This window comes from Pan troglodytes, chromosome 8, assembly GCF_028858775.2.
Source record: "Pan troglodytes isolate AG18354 chromosome 8, NHGRI_mPanTro3-v2.0_pri, whole genome shotgun sequence".
Taxonomy (NCBI): Eukaryota; Metazoa; Chordata; class Mammalia; order Primates; family Hominidae; genus Pan; species Pan troglodytes.
The window spans coordinates 104,868,075-104,883,084 of NC_072406.2; the positions used below are offsets into that span (position 1 = coordinate 104,868,075).

General features: G+C 37.7%; 1 protein-coding gene across 1 annotated transcript in view; it reads left to right on the forward strand.

Annotated features, from left to right (window-relative positions):
- KIF11 (kinesin family member 11) overlaps positions 1 to 15,010 on the forward strand; it is a 62,378-nt gene that overhangs the window by 35,136 nt on the left and 12,232 nt on the right. Inside the window, exons 11-17 of the mRNA XM_507923.8 lie at positions 981 to 1,068; positions 2,364 to 2,552; positions 4,358 to 4,565; positions 5,509 to 5,681; positions 9,069 to 9,194; positions 9,272 to 9,430; positions 11,669 to 11,775. Coding sequence (XP_507923.5) covers positions 981 to 1,068; positions 2,364 to 2,552; positions 4,358 to 4,565; positions 5,509 to 5,681; positions 9,069 to 9,194; positions 9,272 to 9,430; positions 11,669 to 11,775 — 1,050 coding nt within the window. The remainder of the gene's footprint in view (positions 1 to 980; positions 1,069 to 2,363; positions 2,553 to 4,357; positions 4,566 to 5,508; positions 5,682 to 9,068; positions 9,195 to 9,271; positions 9,431 to 11,668; positions 11,776 to 15,010) is intronic.

Sequence of the window (15,010 nt, forward strand, 5' to 3'; positions counted from 1 at the left end):
GAGAAGATTTGCCCAGTTTGCTTGGAGATTTTTCTAGCTGCTGCTATTTTTTGATTAGAGTGGGTATAGGGGGCTGAGGATTCCATCATTTAGTATGTAGATTTACACTTAAATGCTCATTTCTAGTCCCTAAACCTTCTACAGTCCATGATGTCTAGTGAAAGTGAACCTGGAAATTCTGCTGCAATTCCTATAGACTAGTGGCTGTCAATGGAAGTGGTGTTGGGGGACTGGTGGTGGTGGGTGGTTTTGTCCCCCAGAGGACATTTGGCAGAGTCCAGTGACATTTTTTATTGTCATGACTTGGATGGTACTGAACATCCTAAAATGTAAAGGACATCCCCACAATGAAGAATTATTTGATCCACTAGTGCTGAGGCTGAGAAACTCTGCTCTAGAGAGTAATCCTTTGTTCTCATGAGGGTTATGCGGTGGGGTGAGAGTGGTGTTTGTGCGTGTTGCAGCAGCAGGGGGTGTAATTGCTCTGTATACATACTTTAAGTCTCAGTTTTTAACCCCTAATCTTACCCCTTCCTTCTAAGATACCTGATGCCTTCAAGTCCCACATTTTTCCAGCGTTCTGTGGGGCATATTTATATTCTGTATCCCTGATTATAGACACTTAGGTTGCATTCCCTCCTCTCTCTACTTTGAGTTATAGTCCGTCCTCTGTTGGCTTTCTAGCTTCTCAAATCTGGTACACACATGCTTTTCCCCTCATAGGTAGGGATTCTTAGTTTCAGAATTGAGGGCAAGGGAAAAATATTTCATTTATAAAACAAAGACAAGGAATATAATTTGTTCTTTGTAATTTGTATTTATTGCTTATTGACACAGGTATCAAGTGACACTTGGGTATCAAGTGATGGTGATAAATGTTGGAAATGAGTTTGTGTAGCTGTCACAATTGTGTTAGAATACATTTTGTAGGAGTTAGAAAAAAATATTAACTGTTAAACTCATATTAAACTTTATTTTAGAGTCATGAGTGGAAAATTAACTGTTCAAGAAGAGCAGATTGTAGAATTGATTGAAAAAATTGGTGCTGTTGAGGAGGAGCTGAATAGGGTAAGCATTTAAAATGATATTTACTGTTATGTGAAAAGCAAATATTGAAAGAAAATTTTAGAATGAAAGATCTAATATGTTTTCCTTCAAGATTTTTTTTTTTTTTAGACGGAGTCTCGCTCTGTCACCCAGGCTGGAGTGCAATAGCGTGATCTCGGCTCACTGTAACCTCTGCCTCCCAGGGTCAAGCAATTCTCCTGCCTCAGCCTCCCGAGTAGCTGGGATTACAGGTGTGCACCACCATGCCTGGCTAATTTTTTTTTGTATTTTTAGTAGAGACAGGGTTTCACCATGCTGGCCAGGCTGGTCTTGAACTCCTGACCTCATGATCTGCCCATCTCAGCCTCCCAAAATGCTGGGATGACAGGCGTGAGCCACCGCACCCAGCTCCTTCAGATTTTTTTGGAAAAAAAAAAAAAAAAAAAGATTTTATTTTGCTGACCCTTATACTGAAAGTAAGTTATATCATGTTTTTTTACTATCATTAATCACATCAAAAAAGCTGACAGCTTATATTAATAAAACATTACAAGAAATTAACTGAATTGTTTGATTTTGTTATTGAAACTACAAAATAGTGAATGCTGAAGCATTTTTGTTAACATGTTTATCAGATGAAGGAATACAGATACTGGGAGAGACTGGATGTTAAATAAAAGTAATATAACTAGGGTAGGCAAGAGGCCTGACCTTTCAGGGCCACCCTCATATTAATACCTTTATTTATTTATTTTTAATTATTTTTTAGAGACAGGGTCTTGCTCTGATGCCCAGGCTACAGTGCAGTGGCGTAATCATATCTTACTGCAGCCTCAAACTTCTGGTCTCAAGCAACTCTCCTGCCTCAGCCTCCTGAGTAGTTGGACTTCAGGCATGCACTACCATGCCCAGCTAATTATTTTATTTTTTTGTAGAGATGGAGTCAGTCTCGCTATGTTGCCCAGGCTGGTCTCAAACTATGGGGCTCAAGTGATCTCCTGCCTTGGCCTCCCAGAGTGCTGGGGTTACAGGTGTGAACCACCTTGCCAGGCCACATTAACACTGTTATATTCAAATCCATTGACAATGTTGAAGGAAACTGAAGAATTAATAATACTACACCAAACCTATTATTTAATCTCAAAGTGTTGAGTAAGATTACAGAAAGAAACAGGATGACATATTTGTGTTAACCTACCGGGTAACTTCTTACAACTTTTGCATGGAAATAATTTGTTTCATTTTTCTAATCTTATGAACTAGCCAGATATCCTACCAGCCAGCTCAGTGTTTTTTAAATTCTATCTTATATTTAGGTTACAGAGTTGTTTATGGATAATAAAAATGAACTTGACCAGTGTAAATCTGACCTGCAAAATAAAACACAAGAACTTGAAACCACTCAAAAACATTTGCAAGAAACTAAATTACAACTTGTTAAAGAAGAATATATCACATCAGCTTTGGAAAGTACTGAGGAGAAACTTCATGATGCTGCCAGCAAGGTTTGTCCCTTGTGTTGATTTGTACTCATATTAAGTAGAGAATGGGTAGAAAAAATTTTCTGTGCTTAAGCATTAAATATTCTGTTTATTCACCCCAAATGGTATTTCTGTCCATTTAAAAAACATTATTTTACTATTTCATCCATATTTTTCTCACTGGAGATGTCGACTTATGAAAAAACTACTCCTGCTCCTGGAGTTTTGAAAATAGAACATAACTTAGCCGGGAGTGGTGGCTCACGCCTATAATCCCAGCATTTTGGGAGGCCAAGGCGGGTGGATGACCTGAGGTCAGGTGTTCGAGACCAGCCTGACCAACATGGAGAAACCTGTCTCTACTAAAAATACAAAATTAGCCAGGCGTGGTGGTGCATGCCTGTAATCCCTGCTACTCGGGAAGGCTGAGGTGGAAGAATCGCTTGAACCGGGGAGGCAGAGGTTGCAGTGAGCCAAAATCACACCATTGCACTCCAGCCTGGGCAACAAGAGCGAAACTCTGTCTCAAAAAAAGAAAAAGAAAATAGAACATAACTTTATAATATATTTTGTAGACATTTAGAATAGTGATGCTGTGATGCTTTTTCTTTGTGGGGATGATTGAACCTAATTAGTCATTAAGAATTTAGTATGTTCTGGCCAGGCATGGTGGCTCACGCCTGTAATCCCAGCACTTTGGGAGGCCGAGGTGGGTGGATTGCTTGAGGTTAGGAGTTCGAGACCAGCCTGACCAACATGGTAAAACCCCATCTCTACTAAAAAAAAAAAAAAAATACAAAAATTAGCCAGGCGTGGTGGCACATGCCTATAATCCCATCTACTCGGGAGGCTGAGGCAAGAGAATCACTTGAACCCAGGAGGCAGAGGTTGCAGTGAACCGAGATCATGCCACTGCACTCCAGCCTGGGTAACAGAGCAAGACTCTGTCTCAGAAAAAAAAAAAAAGAATTTAGTATGTTCTGATGATGAAAGATGTTGAAAGTATTTAATTTTTTATTAGTTGTACTTTTTTTTTTGAGACAGACTCTTGCTTTGTAGCCCAGGCTGGAGTGCAGTGGCATCATCTCAGTTCACTGTAACCTTTGCCTCCCGGGTTCAAGCGATTCTCCCGCCTCAGCCTCCCAAGTAGCTGGGATTACAAGCGCCTGCCACCACACCCAGCTAATTTTGTATTTTTAGTAGAGACTGGGTTTCACCATGTTGGCCAGGCTGGTCTCAAACTCCTGACCTCAGGTGATCCACCTGCCTAGGCCTCCCAGAGTGTTGGGATTACAGGTGTAAGCCACCACGTCCGGCCATTAGGTGTACTTCTGAGGAAATAGTAGAACATAGAAGGAAAAAAATTTTTGAGGAAGCATAATTATTGCAATAACTGAAAAAATCAGTTTTCCTTGCTTGTGTAGATGGCTACAGGAAGGGAAGTAAACATTACTGGGCATCTGGATAAATTAGCATGAGTTAAAGCATTTCTTCTGATACAATGTCTAAAATTGACTTTTTTGTTTTGAGACAGAGTCTCTCTCTGTCACCCCGGCTGGAGTGGCAGTGGCACAATCTCTGGCTCACTGCAACCTCCACCTCCCAGGTTCAAGCAATTCTCCTGCCTCAGCCTCTTGAGTAGCTGGAACTACAAGTATGTACCACCACGCCCAGCTAATTTTTGTATTTTTAGTAGAGACGGGGTTTCACCATGTTGGCCAGGCTGGAATATTTACTAGTTCTTATCAAGATAAATCCTTTTGTAGATACTTTCATCAGATTCCTTTCACCATATCCATTTTGTCTAACACTTATTTTTAAAAATATAGCTGCTTAACACAGTTGAAGAAACTACAAAAGATGTATCTGGTCTCCATTCCAAACTGGATCGTAAGAAGGCAGTTGACCAACACAATGCAGAAGCTCAGGATATTTTTGGCAAAAACCTGAATAGTCTGTTTAATAATATGGAAGAATTAATTAAGGATGGCAGCTCAAAGCAAAAGGCCATGCTAGAAGTACATAAGACCTTATTTGGTAAGTTCAGGCTGTTCTGTTCTAGTCTTGATGTGTTAAGTGTAATGTTGATTTCAAAACTGATAATTTAATTTTGTGAAACATAGATGACGGTGTCACCAATACTCTCTACCATGCACAAACTATTTGTTCAGGGTGAAGATTAATGCTTTTATTGTCTTTGAATTAAAACAAATCTTTTTTCCCTCCCCACCCTCCCTTCTGTTTTCTATAAAATGTTACATTTATTAAGTAACTAAGTATATAAACGTTAGAAGTGGAAGTCCTCTTTTTCCCTGACTCTGGCTCCTGACCCTGGGTCATTGACCATAGGTGTTATTGTTAAATTTCTTGGGCCTTTTTCTAGAAATTTTTTGTGCATAAACATTCTGCAACTTTTTTTAGGGGGGGCATATATATCTTGATGGTTTGCTATATTGTCAGAATATGTTTGTGTCTCATTGTTTTTAACTATTATCTCCCTTTAGAAAAAAGTATGTTTATTTAGTGTGAAATACTATCCTCATTATGGAAAATTTGGACATCCAGAAATATAAAAATTTTAAAAATCATCTAGACTCTAGTCTCACTAAGCCAAGCACTATACATTTTGGTATTGATTTCCAGTTTGTTTTTTCTTCTGTAAACGTACCATAATTCTGTATATTATTTTTAGTTAGAGATTAATTGTAGAATATTCTAATTCTTTGTGTACTATGAATTATAGTTATGGGTCTGATACACTTACAAATATGTTAAGGGCTTACAGAGCACTATAGAAAATTGTAATGTATATTTAAATATTTCCTTGCTTTGTAGTGAGCCAGTTCTTTTAAGCTCGTTATTACAAATTCTACAACAAGGGTATACTTTTGCCAACTTCTTTGAAATGGTTTGAACTGTATTTAATATATTTATGTCAAAGTTTACATCTTTCTGTTTTTTGTTTGTTTGTTTGTTATAGGTAATCTGCTGTCTTCCAGTGTCTCTGCATTAGATACCATTACTACAGTAGCACTTGGATCTCTCACATCTATTCCAGAAAATGTGTCTACTCATGTTTCTCAGATTTTTAATATGATACTAAAAGAACAATCATTAGCAGCAGAAAGTAAAACTGTACTACAGGAATTGATTGTTAGTACATCCTTTAAAATATTTTTGAAGGGTTGCATTTGATAAGTATTTGATAAAATATTTTGAAGGGTTACATTTGATAAGTCTTTATAAACAATGTTAACTGCTATTCTTTCTTCTTGAGCTTTACTAGACACAGTCATAGACACGTCACTGTGAGAGACTACATATATATATATTTTGTTTTGTTTTGTTTTGTTTGTTTGTTTTGAGATGGAGTCTCGCTCTGTCGCCCAGGAGTGCAGTGGCGGGATCTCGGCTCACTGCAAGCTCTACCTCCCGGCTTCATGCCATTCTCCTGCCTTAGCCTCCCGAGTAGCTGGGACTACAGGCGCCCGCCACCACACCCGGCTAATTTTTTGTATTTTTAGTAGAGATGGGGTTTCACCGTGTTAGCCAGGATGGTCTCGATCTCCTGACCTTGTGATCCGCCCGCCTCGGCCTCCCAAAGTGCTGGGATTACAGGCATGAGCCACCGTGCCCGGCCAGCCTCTCCTTTTCTTTATTTGTATTTATTTATTTTTTTCAGCCTCTCCTTTTCTCGGCTCACTGCAACCTCTGCCTCCTGGGTTCAAGCAGTTCTCTTGCCTCAGCCTCCCGGGTAGATGGAATTATAGGCATGTGCCACCACGCCTGGCTAATTTTCGTATTTTTTTTTTAGTAGAGATGGTGTTTTACCATGTTGGTCAGGCTGGTCTCAAGCTCCTAACCTCAAGCAATCCACCCACCTCGGCCTCCCAAAGCGCTGGGATTACAGGCGTGAGCCACCGTGCCCGGCCGAGAGTACGTTTATATTTTTAAAGACAGATCTCTCCACTGTTTATTCTCTCCCAGAAAGATTATTTTCAAATGTATGGAACTAACTTTTGAAACCTTTTTCACTCATGTCTTGTAACATTAGGAGTAGCAGTTATTAGTGAGGCTTCTAATGACTAAAGGGCAAGTTTAGCACCACATGATATCAAGGGACTTGTTAGTTGGCCCAGAAATTGGCAAGTCACTCTTTCCCCAGGGGTCCTGGACCCAACCAGAAGGGAATATTGGGTAGTTGATTTTAAAACTACAGTAATATATGATAGTAATAATGGTGCAAGAAAAATATCTTAGAATTCTGGGGACACATATCACTTCTTAGGGTTAGATCTGTGTGGCCCCTTCTGGGCCATAACTATAAATCTTTTCTCCAGAGTTCTATGGAAGTCACTCATCTAATTGCACTTAATATTACCTCCTTCATACTTGATTTATATATAGTCTTTATTTTATAATTGTATGGTTGGTCTAGGAAGTTCTTAGCCATATAATTTATTTGTTTTCTTTGTGCAGAGTCTTTGCCTCCCTTTTTCAGCTTAACAATATTTATTAAACATTTTCCAAGTAAATACTACAAATGTTAGCTGACCCTCTGCCTCAATTCAGTGCTTAGATGACATTATTTGATAGGTTTTCTCAATCACCCAAATTTGACAAAGTTAAAAGATATCCTGTCAGTACTAACTTTTCAAATATTGATTCATTCATTAAATGGTGGTCTGTATATATACAGGCATACTTCAGAGATATTGCAGGTTTGCTTCCAGACCACTGCAATAAAGTGAATATTACAATAAAGCAAGTCATGAATTTTTTGCTTTCCCGGTGCATATAAAGGTTATGTTGACCAGGCGCAGTGGCTCACACCTGTAATTCCAGCACACGCCTGGTGGGACAATCAGAACACAACGTTTATCAGTTACATTTGCTGTCTTACAGGGGTACAGTTTATGGTACCCCAAGACAATTACAATAGTAACATCAAAGATCATTGATCACAGTGTATAATGAAAAAGTTAGAAATACTGCAGTAGTTACCAACATGTGATGCAGAGACAGAAAGTGAGCACATGATATTTGAAAAAAGTCACTGATAGACTTGCTCAAGGTAGGGTTGCCACAAACCTTCAATTTGTAAAAATTTGGTATCTGTGACACATAGTAAGGTGAAGCACAATAAAATAAGCTATGCCTGAATTGATACATTTCTACTTACCAAGTTACAATTTTTGCTTGAATTAAAAGAAAAGAGGCATGTTGCTCTCACAAAATTAGTTGAAATTGGTATGCTAGCTCTTCTTTCCAAAAGAATGTCAGTAGACCTATAAGTATTTACTAATGTATTTCTGTTATACTTCCTCAGCCCTATCCTACCAAAAGGAGCTTAGATCAGGATTTTTTTTCTTTTTATAAATATTTCCAATCTATACTACATTCTTAATTTCCCTATTTCTTGACAAGAACAACATCTTTCACAAGTTCTTCTGATACAATAGGATGTAAGTCATCTCAGATCTTCAAAGTTAAGTACTTCCAGCCCAAGGGCTAATCTTAATGACTACTTGGTCTCAGCCTTTTTGACTGGTAACCTAAACTTGTTTGAAATTTATTTTCTTAAAATATACCTGTAGGTTTTTAAAAATTTATTTTCTTTGTTTGGAGTGCTGAAATCTTATTAACTGTCATTTTCCTCTTTTGAATTCTTCTGACTTCTATTTCATTAAACTATTAAATAGTTCTGGCTGGGTGCGGTGGCTCATCTCAGCCCTTTGGGAGGCCAAGGTGGGTGGATCACTTGAGGTCAGGAGTTCGAGACCAGCCTGGCCAACATGGTGAAACCCTGTCTTTACTGAAATACAAACATTAGCTAGGCGTGGTAGCAGGTGCCTGTAATCCCAGCTACTTGGGAGGCTGAGGCAGGAGAATCGCTTGAACCCAGGAGGCGGAGGTTGCAGTGAGCCAAGATCACGCCATTGCACTCCAGCCTGGGCCACAAGAGTGAAACTATATCTCAAAAAAAGAAAAAAAGAAATTCTATGTTTTCACTGGGCTTGAAAAAAGAGAAATTATTATATTTATTGTAATATAATAAATTATTGTATTAGTGTATTGATTTATCTATGTAGAGTATAAAAAATGGAGAATGGGGCCGGGCACGGTGGCTCACGCCTGTAATCTCAGCACTTTGGGAGGCCACGGCGGGCGGATCACCTGAGGTCAGGAGTTCCAGATCAGCCTGGCCAACATGGCGAAACCCCATCTCTACTAAAAATACAAAAATTAGCTGGGTGTGGTGGCTCACACCTGTAATCCCAGCTACTCCGGAGGCTGAGGCAGGAGAATCACTTGAACCCAGGAGGCAGAGGTTGCAGTGAGCCAAGATGTTGCCACTGTACTCCAACCTGGGTGACAGAATGAGACTCCTTCTCAAAAAAAAAAAAAAAGAATGGAGAATGGAAATGTAAATTTTAATGTGAATGTTTAGCTACCAAAGTATTTAAGATATCATTTAGAAAGGTTTACAGAAGTGGAAATATTCTTTTTAAAGACCTATTTGTTTATTTCTGAAACCAGAATGTACTCAAGACTGATCTTCTAAGTTCACTGGAAATGATTTTATCCCCAACTGTGGTGTCTATACTGAAAATCAATAGTCAACTAAAGCATATTTTCAAGACTTCATTGACAGTGGCCGATAAGGTAACAAATGCTATGTTCTTAATATCTCAAAATTGATCTGTTGTTTAAGAAGGAAACTCATTTTTGTTTCTTCAAAGATAGAAGATCAAAAAAAGGAACTAGATGGCTTTCTCAGTATACTGTGTAACAATCTACATGAACTACAAGAAAATACCATTTGTTCCTTGGTTGAGTCACAAAAGCAATGTGGAAACCTAACTGAAGACCTGAAGACAATAAAGCAGACCCATTCCCAGGTATGTTGTTTAGCTGACTTGGGGAGTACAGAAAGAGAGTTTTAGGATGATTTGATATGACTTGATAATTAATCTATGTTACACAATCTGAATACTGTAAAAGCTGAAACCTGAAAATACCATAGCCACTGTTGCTTATAACAGTAATTATTGTAGAACAATTGAGAATACTTCTCTTAATATTTGAAGTTTTGCTACATCTGGAACCCCACGCAGAACCACAATATGACAAAACAGTCCTTTTCTCACATCAAGATGAAAGATGAATCTGGAAAAACATACCTTTAGAGAAGAATGGTTATAACATTTAAAGTGAAAATGTATCTACATTAAAACCTGCTAAGTTGTTTCTAGGATGGCATGGATAGTTGTCTTTCATAAACCAAGTCCTACTTTCTCTTATTTCTGTCTCACTGATAGACATTTAAAACATAGTAAATCGATACAACTTTTAATTCTTGATTATAAATGTAATTCATGATTTATCTTCCCTGTAAACTATTCCTCATTATATGAGGCTTTAAACCAAAACCAAGCCTTCAAACCATAATCTGTAAATATCAGATATCTGAAAAACAGCTTCTGGTATTCTTAAGACTTTAATAATGACTGTCTAAAGTTTTATTAAATGAGCTTATTATGACAGAACTCTTATAATAGTTAACATTTATTGAGCAATTCACTGTGTTTATTCCTCCCATCAATATAGATATAAATTCTATTACTAGTCAGATTTTTAATGAGGAAACTGAGACCCTGTGAGCATCTAATAGTATGTAGATCATCTTGCAGAAGGTGGTAGTGATCGTACTACCTGAAAAGCATCCATGTTTGAGTGGCTCTTTTGTGTGTTTTTTGGCAACTTAAAACTGCAGCATTTTCTCATACATCTACATAGGGTATTTCCCTTAAACCTGTTGATAACTTTTTAGGTGTATATTCTAAGGCTGATCCCCTTTTTATAAATTTGCTGTTTTGAAATGCTTAAAATTGTTAGACAGCTCTTTAAAAAAACAATACAAAAAAATCTGATCTGAAAAGTATCTTAGCATGAATGGTTTGGCTTTCCTGGCTTTAAGGAAGCAAGTTCAGTATGTGAGCTATTTCTTAGGTTTTCCAGAACTTGAAATGAGCACTACTAAAATAATTATGTAAAACTTTGAACACATTTACATATAGATAAATATAATACCTGCATTAGCATTCAAATTATTAATCTGATAATACCTTTGAGACTAGTAAAAATACTGATAGACTTTATTCATAATCAGAATGTTAGATATGTATTGTCAACTGATGTGTTATTCAGAGATACTGGCCAACCAGCAGACTGAAGAGTGAATAAGAATGTTGGATGCATTTTCAGCACTTCTTTGGTCATTAGGATGGCTTCTTCATATTGCAACGTAGCATGTTATATGCCTATAAGAGCTTGTTTTCAAAGATGTAAAATATGAGCAAAGATAAGACTATTTACATTTTGTTAATATGATCCAACTAGGTTCTGTAACATTTTTTAGCTCCAGTAATTGATAATATTTTTGGATTGCTTGACCCGTTAGTATATCACATTAATTTTCCCTTCTAGCAGTGTTATCAGTTAAAAAGCAACTATATATATCTGTCAAAGTGGGTCTTAAACATAATGTGATATATGGGTTGTTTGATTAGTTTTGAGGTACACTGAAAGTAATTTGTTACTTACAGCTAAAATAGTAAAGTTTGCTAATTATTTACTTTTTAAAAAATCCCGGCTGGATGTGATGGCTCATGTCTGTAATCTCAGCACTTTGAGAGGCTGAGGCAGGGTGATCACTTGAGGCTAGGAGTTCAAGACCAGCCTGGTCAACATAGCGAGATCACATCTCTACAAAAAAAATTTGTTTAAATTAGCCAGGCATGGTGGCTCATGCCTGTAGTCGCAACTACTTGGAGGCTGAGGAAGGAGGATCCCTTGAGCCCAGGAGGTTGAAGCTGCAGTGAGCCTTGATTGTGCCACTGCACTACAGCTTGGACAACAGAGTGAGACCCTGTCTCTAAAAAAAAAAACAAATCCTACATTTTAATATCACTTCCACTGCTTTCCTCTGTAGAAGAAAGGTAAAGTTAACTTTATCTCTTGTCAAGAATTTATATAATTCTCACCTATGGACAATACTTCTTGTTTTGTTATCAGTCATAAAAAATGTTCAAGTGTCATAATTTTAAGTCTCTTCACTTCCCACACCTTTCTTACAGGAACTTTGCAAGTTAATGAATCTTTGGACAGAGAGATTCTGTGCTTTGGAGGAAAAGTGTGAAAATATACAGAAACCACTTAGTAGTGTCCAGGAAAATATACAGCAGTAAGCTATTTTTAAATTCTCTTAAACTTTTCTGTAAGTCTGAAATTATTTAAGAAGAAAAAGCTTTAAATAGTACAAATAATTCCTCTGTGTACTTTCAAATTTCTCTTTTGTTAATATTTTATTATGTATGTGTGTATGTATATATATACATGCATATAAATGTCTTTTCATTGCGTATTTGTGCTCTCTTTTAAGACATTGAAAAACCTGGCTGTTACCCACAATATATTTTCGAATTTCCTCAATCTTAGAAAACACACTAAGTAATTTCACAATTTCTAACCTATATTACTGATGAAAAATATACTAACTAGAGCAGGGTTTGGCAAACTGTGGCTAGCAGGCTGGATGCCTGTTATTGCAAATAATTTCATTGGACACTGTTTACATGTTGTCTTTGGCTGCCTTTGCACTGCAGTGGCAAAGTTGAGTCATTGCATCCAGGTCATTGAACAATAGCCTAAAATATTTGCTATCTGGCTTTTCAAGAAAAAGTTTGCTGATTCCTGTATTAGGGTTTTGTTTTTTGTTTTTGTTTTTGCGACGGAGTCTTGCTCTGTCACCCAGGCTGGAGTGCAGTGGAGTGATCTCAGCTCACTGCAAGCTCCGCCTTCCAGGCTCACGCCATTCTCCTGCCTCAGCCTCCCGAGTAGCTGGGACTACAGACGCCCGCCACCATGCTTGGCTAATTTTTTGTATTTTTAGTAGAGAGGGGTTTCACCATGTTAGCCAGGATGGTCTCGATCTCCTGACCTCGTGATCCGCCTGCCTCGGCCTCCCAAAGTGCTGGGATTGCAGGTGTGAGCCACCACGCCCGGCTCTGTTTTGTTTTTTCAGACAAAAACAAACAGCCTGCTCTGTAGCCCAGGCTGAAGTACAGTGGCGCGAGTGCAGTGGTGTGATCTTGGCTCACTGCAACCTCTGCCTCCTGAGTTCAAGTGATTCTCCTGCCTCAGCCTCCCAAGTAGCTGGGATTACAGGCACATACCACCATGCCTGGCTAATTTTTTGTATTTTTAGTAGAGATGGGGTTTCGCCACGTTGGCCAGGCTGATCTTGAACTCCTGGTCTCAACTGATCCTCCTACCTCGGCCTCCCAAAGTGCTGGGATTGCAGGTGTGAGTCACTGCTCCCGGCCTGTATTAGAGTTTAATGTTGCTTTGTAGCCTCATTGCTTGCCAGTTCCACATACTTACCATACACTACAGTCAGACCTATGTTTTCTTTTAGGAATTTTATAACTTTATGGTTTAACATTTATATTCATGATCCATTTAAAAATTTTTATAAAACATAGGAGATTTGTCAAGTTTCAGTTTTTTGCCTATTGAGTATTCTATACTCATGAGGAGAAAGATACTATATTTACCCTATTTTTCCCCATTTAATTCCGAAATTAAACTTCCTGAAGTTTCAAGCTTTCTTTGGTGGGAAGAACTTCTTGTAGTCTTTAAGGGTGGGTCTGCTGGACAGAAATTCTGTTTTTCTTTGTCCAAGAATGTCTTGATTTCCCCTTCATTCCTGAAAGGTATTTTCACTGGCTGTGGAATTCAGGGTTGACAATTATTTTTTTCCAGCATTTGAAATATTTCCATTTTCTTCTGGCCTCTGTGAAATGAGAAATCCACTGCCATTCAAGTAATTGTTCCCTTATAGGCAATCTCCCTACAGCTGCTTTCAAAACTTTTTTGTCTTTAGAAACTTGATTATATTTTGTCTACTTATATTTCTTTGAGTTTATTCTATTTGGATTTTGTTTAGCTTCTTGAATCTGTAGGCTTATGCCTTTCACCAAAACTTGGGAAATTTTCATCTATTAATTCTTTGAATATTTTTCAGCCCTATACTCTTTTTCATCTGCCCCTATGACTTTGATGACACAAATGTTAGATCTTTTATTTTGGTCCCTCAGGAGATATGTAGAATATATTTCTTATAGATATATATATTCTCTTTGTTGTTCACATTGGGGAAATTTTATTGATCTGTCTTCATATTCACTGAGTCTCCTTCTGTCATCTCTAACCTACTGTTAAACCCATTCAATGAGGTGTTTTTTCAGTTATTGCTTTTTTATTTTTAGTTTTATAATTTTCATTTGCTTTTTTTATACCTTGTTTCTTGGCTAGGATTTTTTTCTTTTCCAGGAGTATTTTAATTTCTTTTTGGAGCATTTTTTGATGGCTGCTTTAAAATCCTTGCCAGACAATTCCAACATCTGAGTTTTCTTGTTGTTGGCATCTATTGATTGTCTTTTCTCATTCAACTTGTGATTTTTGTGGTTCTTGATATATGATAAGTGATTTCCTATTGTACCTTGAAGATTTTGGGTATTATGTTAGGAGATTCAGGATCCTATTTAAGTATTTTTTAGCTGGCATTCACCCTGTTTAGGCTTAGCATACAGATCCAGGCTCACTTTTATGGGCTGTAGTTCCACTGACAATTTAGTTTTTAGAGCCCTTGCAGTGTTATTCTGATAATGCTTTGTTTGTGTGCTACCCACACGAGAAAAATTTGTATTCTGCTTTTGTTGCATGAAGTGTTCTGTATGTGTCACTTTGATCAAGTTGATTGATAGTGCTATTCAGGTCATCCACGGCCTTACTGAGTTTCTGCCTATTTGTTCTATCAGTGACTTAGAGAGGAGTATTGAAATCTCTAATTGTAGATTTATCTATTTTTTTTTATTAGTTCTATCAGTTTTTGCCTCGTGTATCTGAAACTCTGTTGTTGGGTGCATATACATTTAGGATTATTATATCTCCTTGGAGAATTGACCTCTTTATCATTATGTAATATCCACTTTTATTTCTGATAAGCTCTTGTTCTGAAGTCTGTTTTGTCTGAAATGAATACAGGTTCTCTAGCTTTCCTTTGATTGCTATTTGTATGATGTATCCTTCTCCATCTCTTTACTTTTGGTCTAAGTCTTTATATTTAAAGTGGGTTTCTTATAGACAGCATATAGTTGGGTCTTGCTTTTTCATCAAATTTATAATCTATGATGTTTTATTTTTATTTATTTATTTGAGACAGAGTCTTGCTCTGTGGCCCAGGCTGGAGTACAGTGGTGCAATCTTGGCTCACTGCAACCTCTGCCTCCCGGGTTCAAGTGATTCTCCTGCCTCAGCCTCCTGAGTAGCTGGGGCTACAGGCACATACCACCATGCCCAGCTAATTTTTAAATTTTTACTAGAGATGGGGTTTCACCATGTTGGCCAGGCTGGTT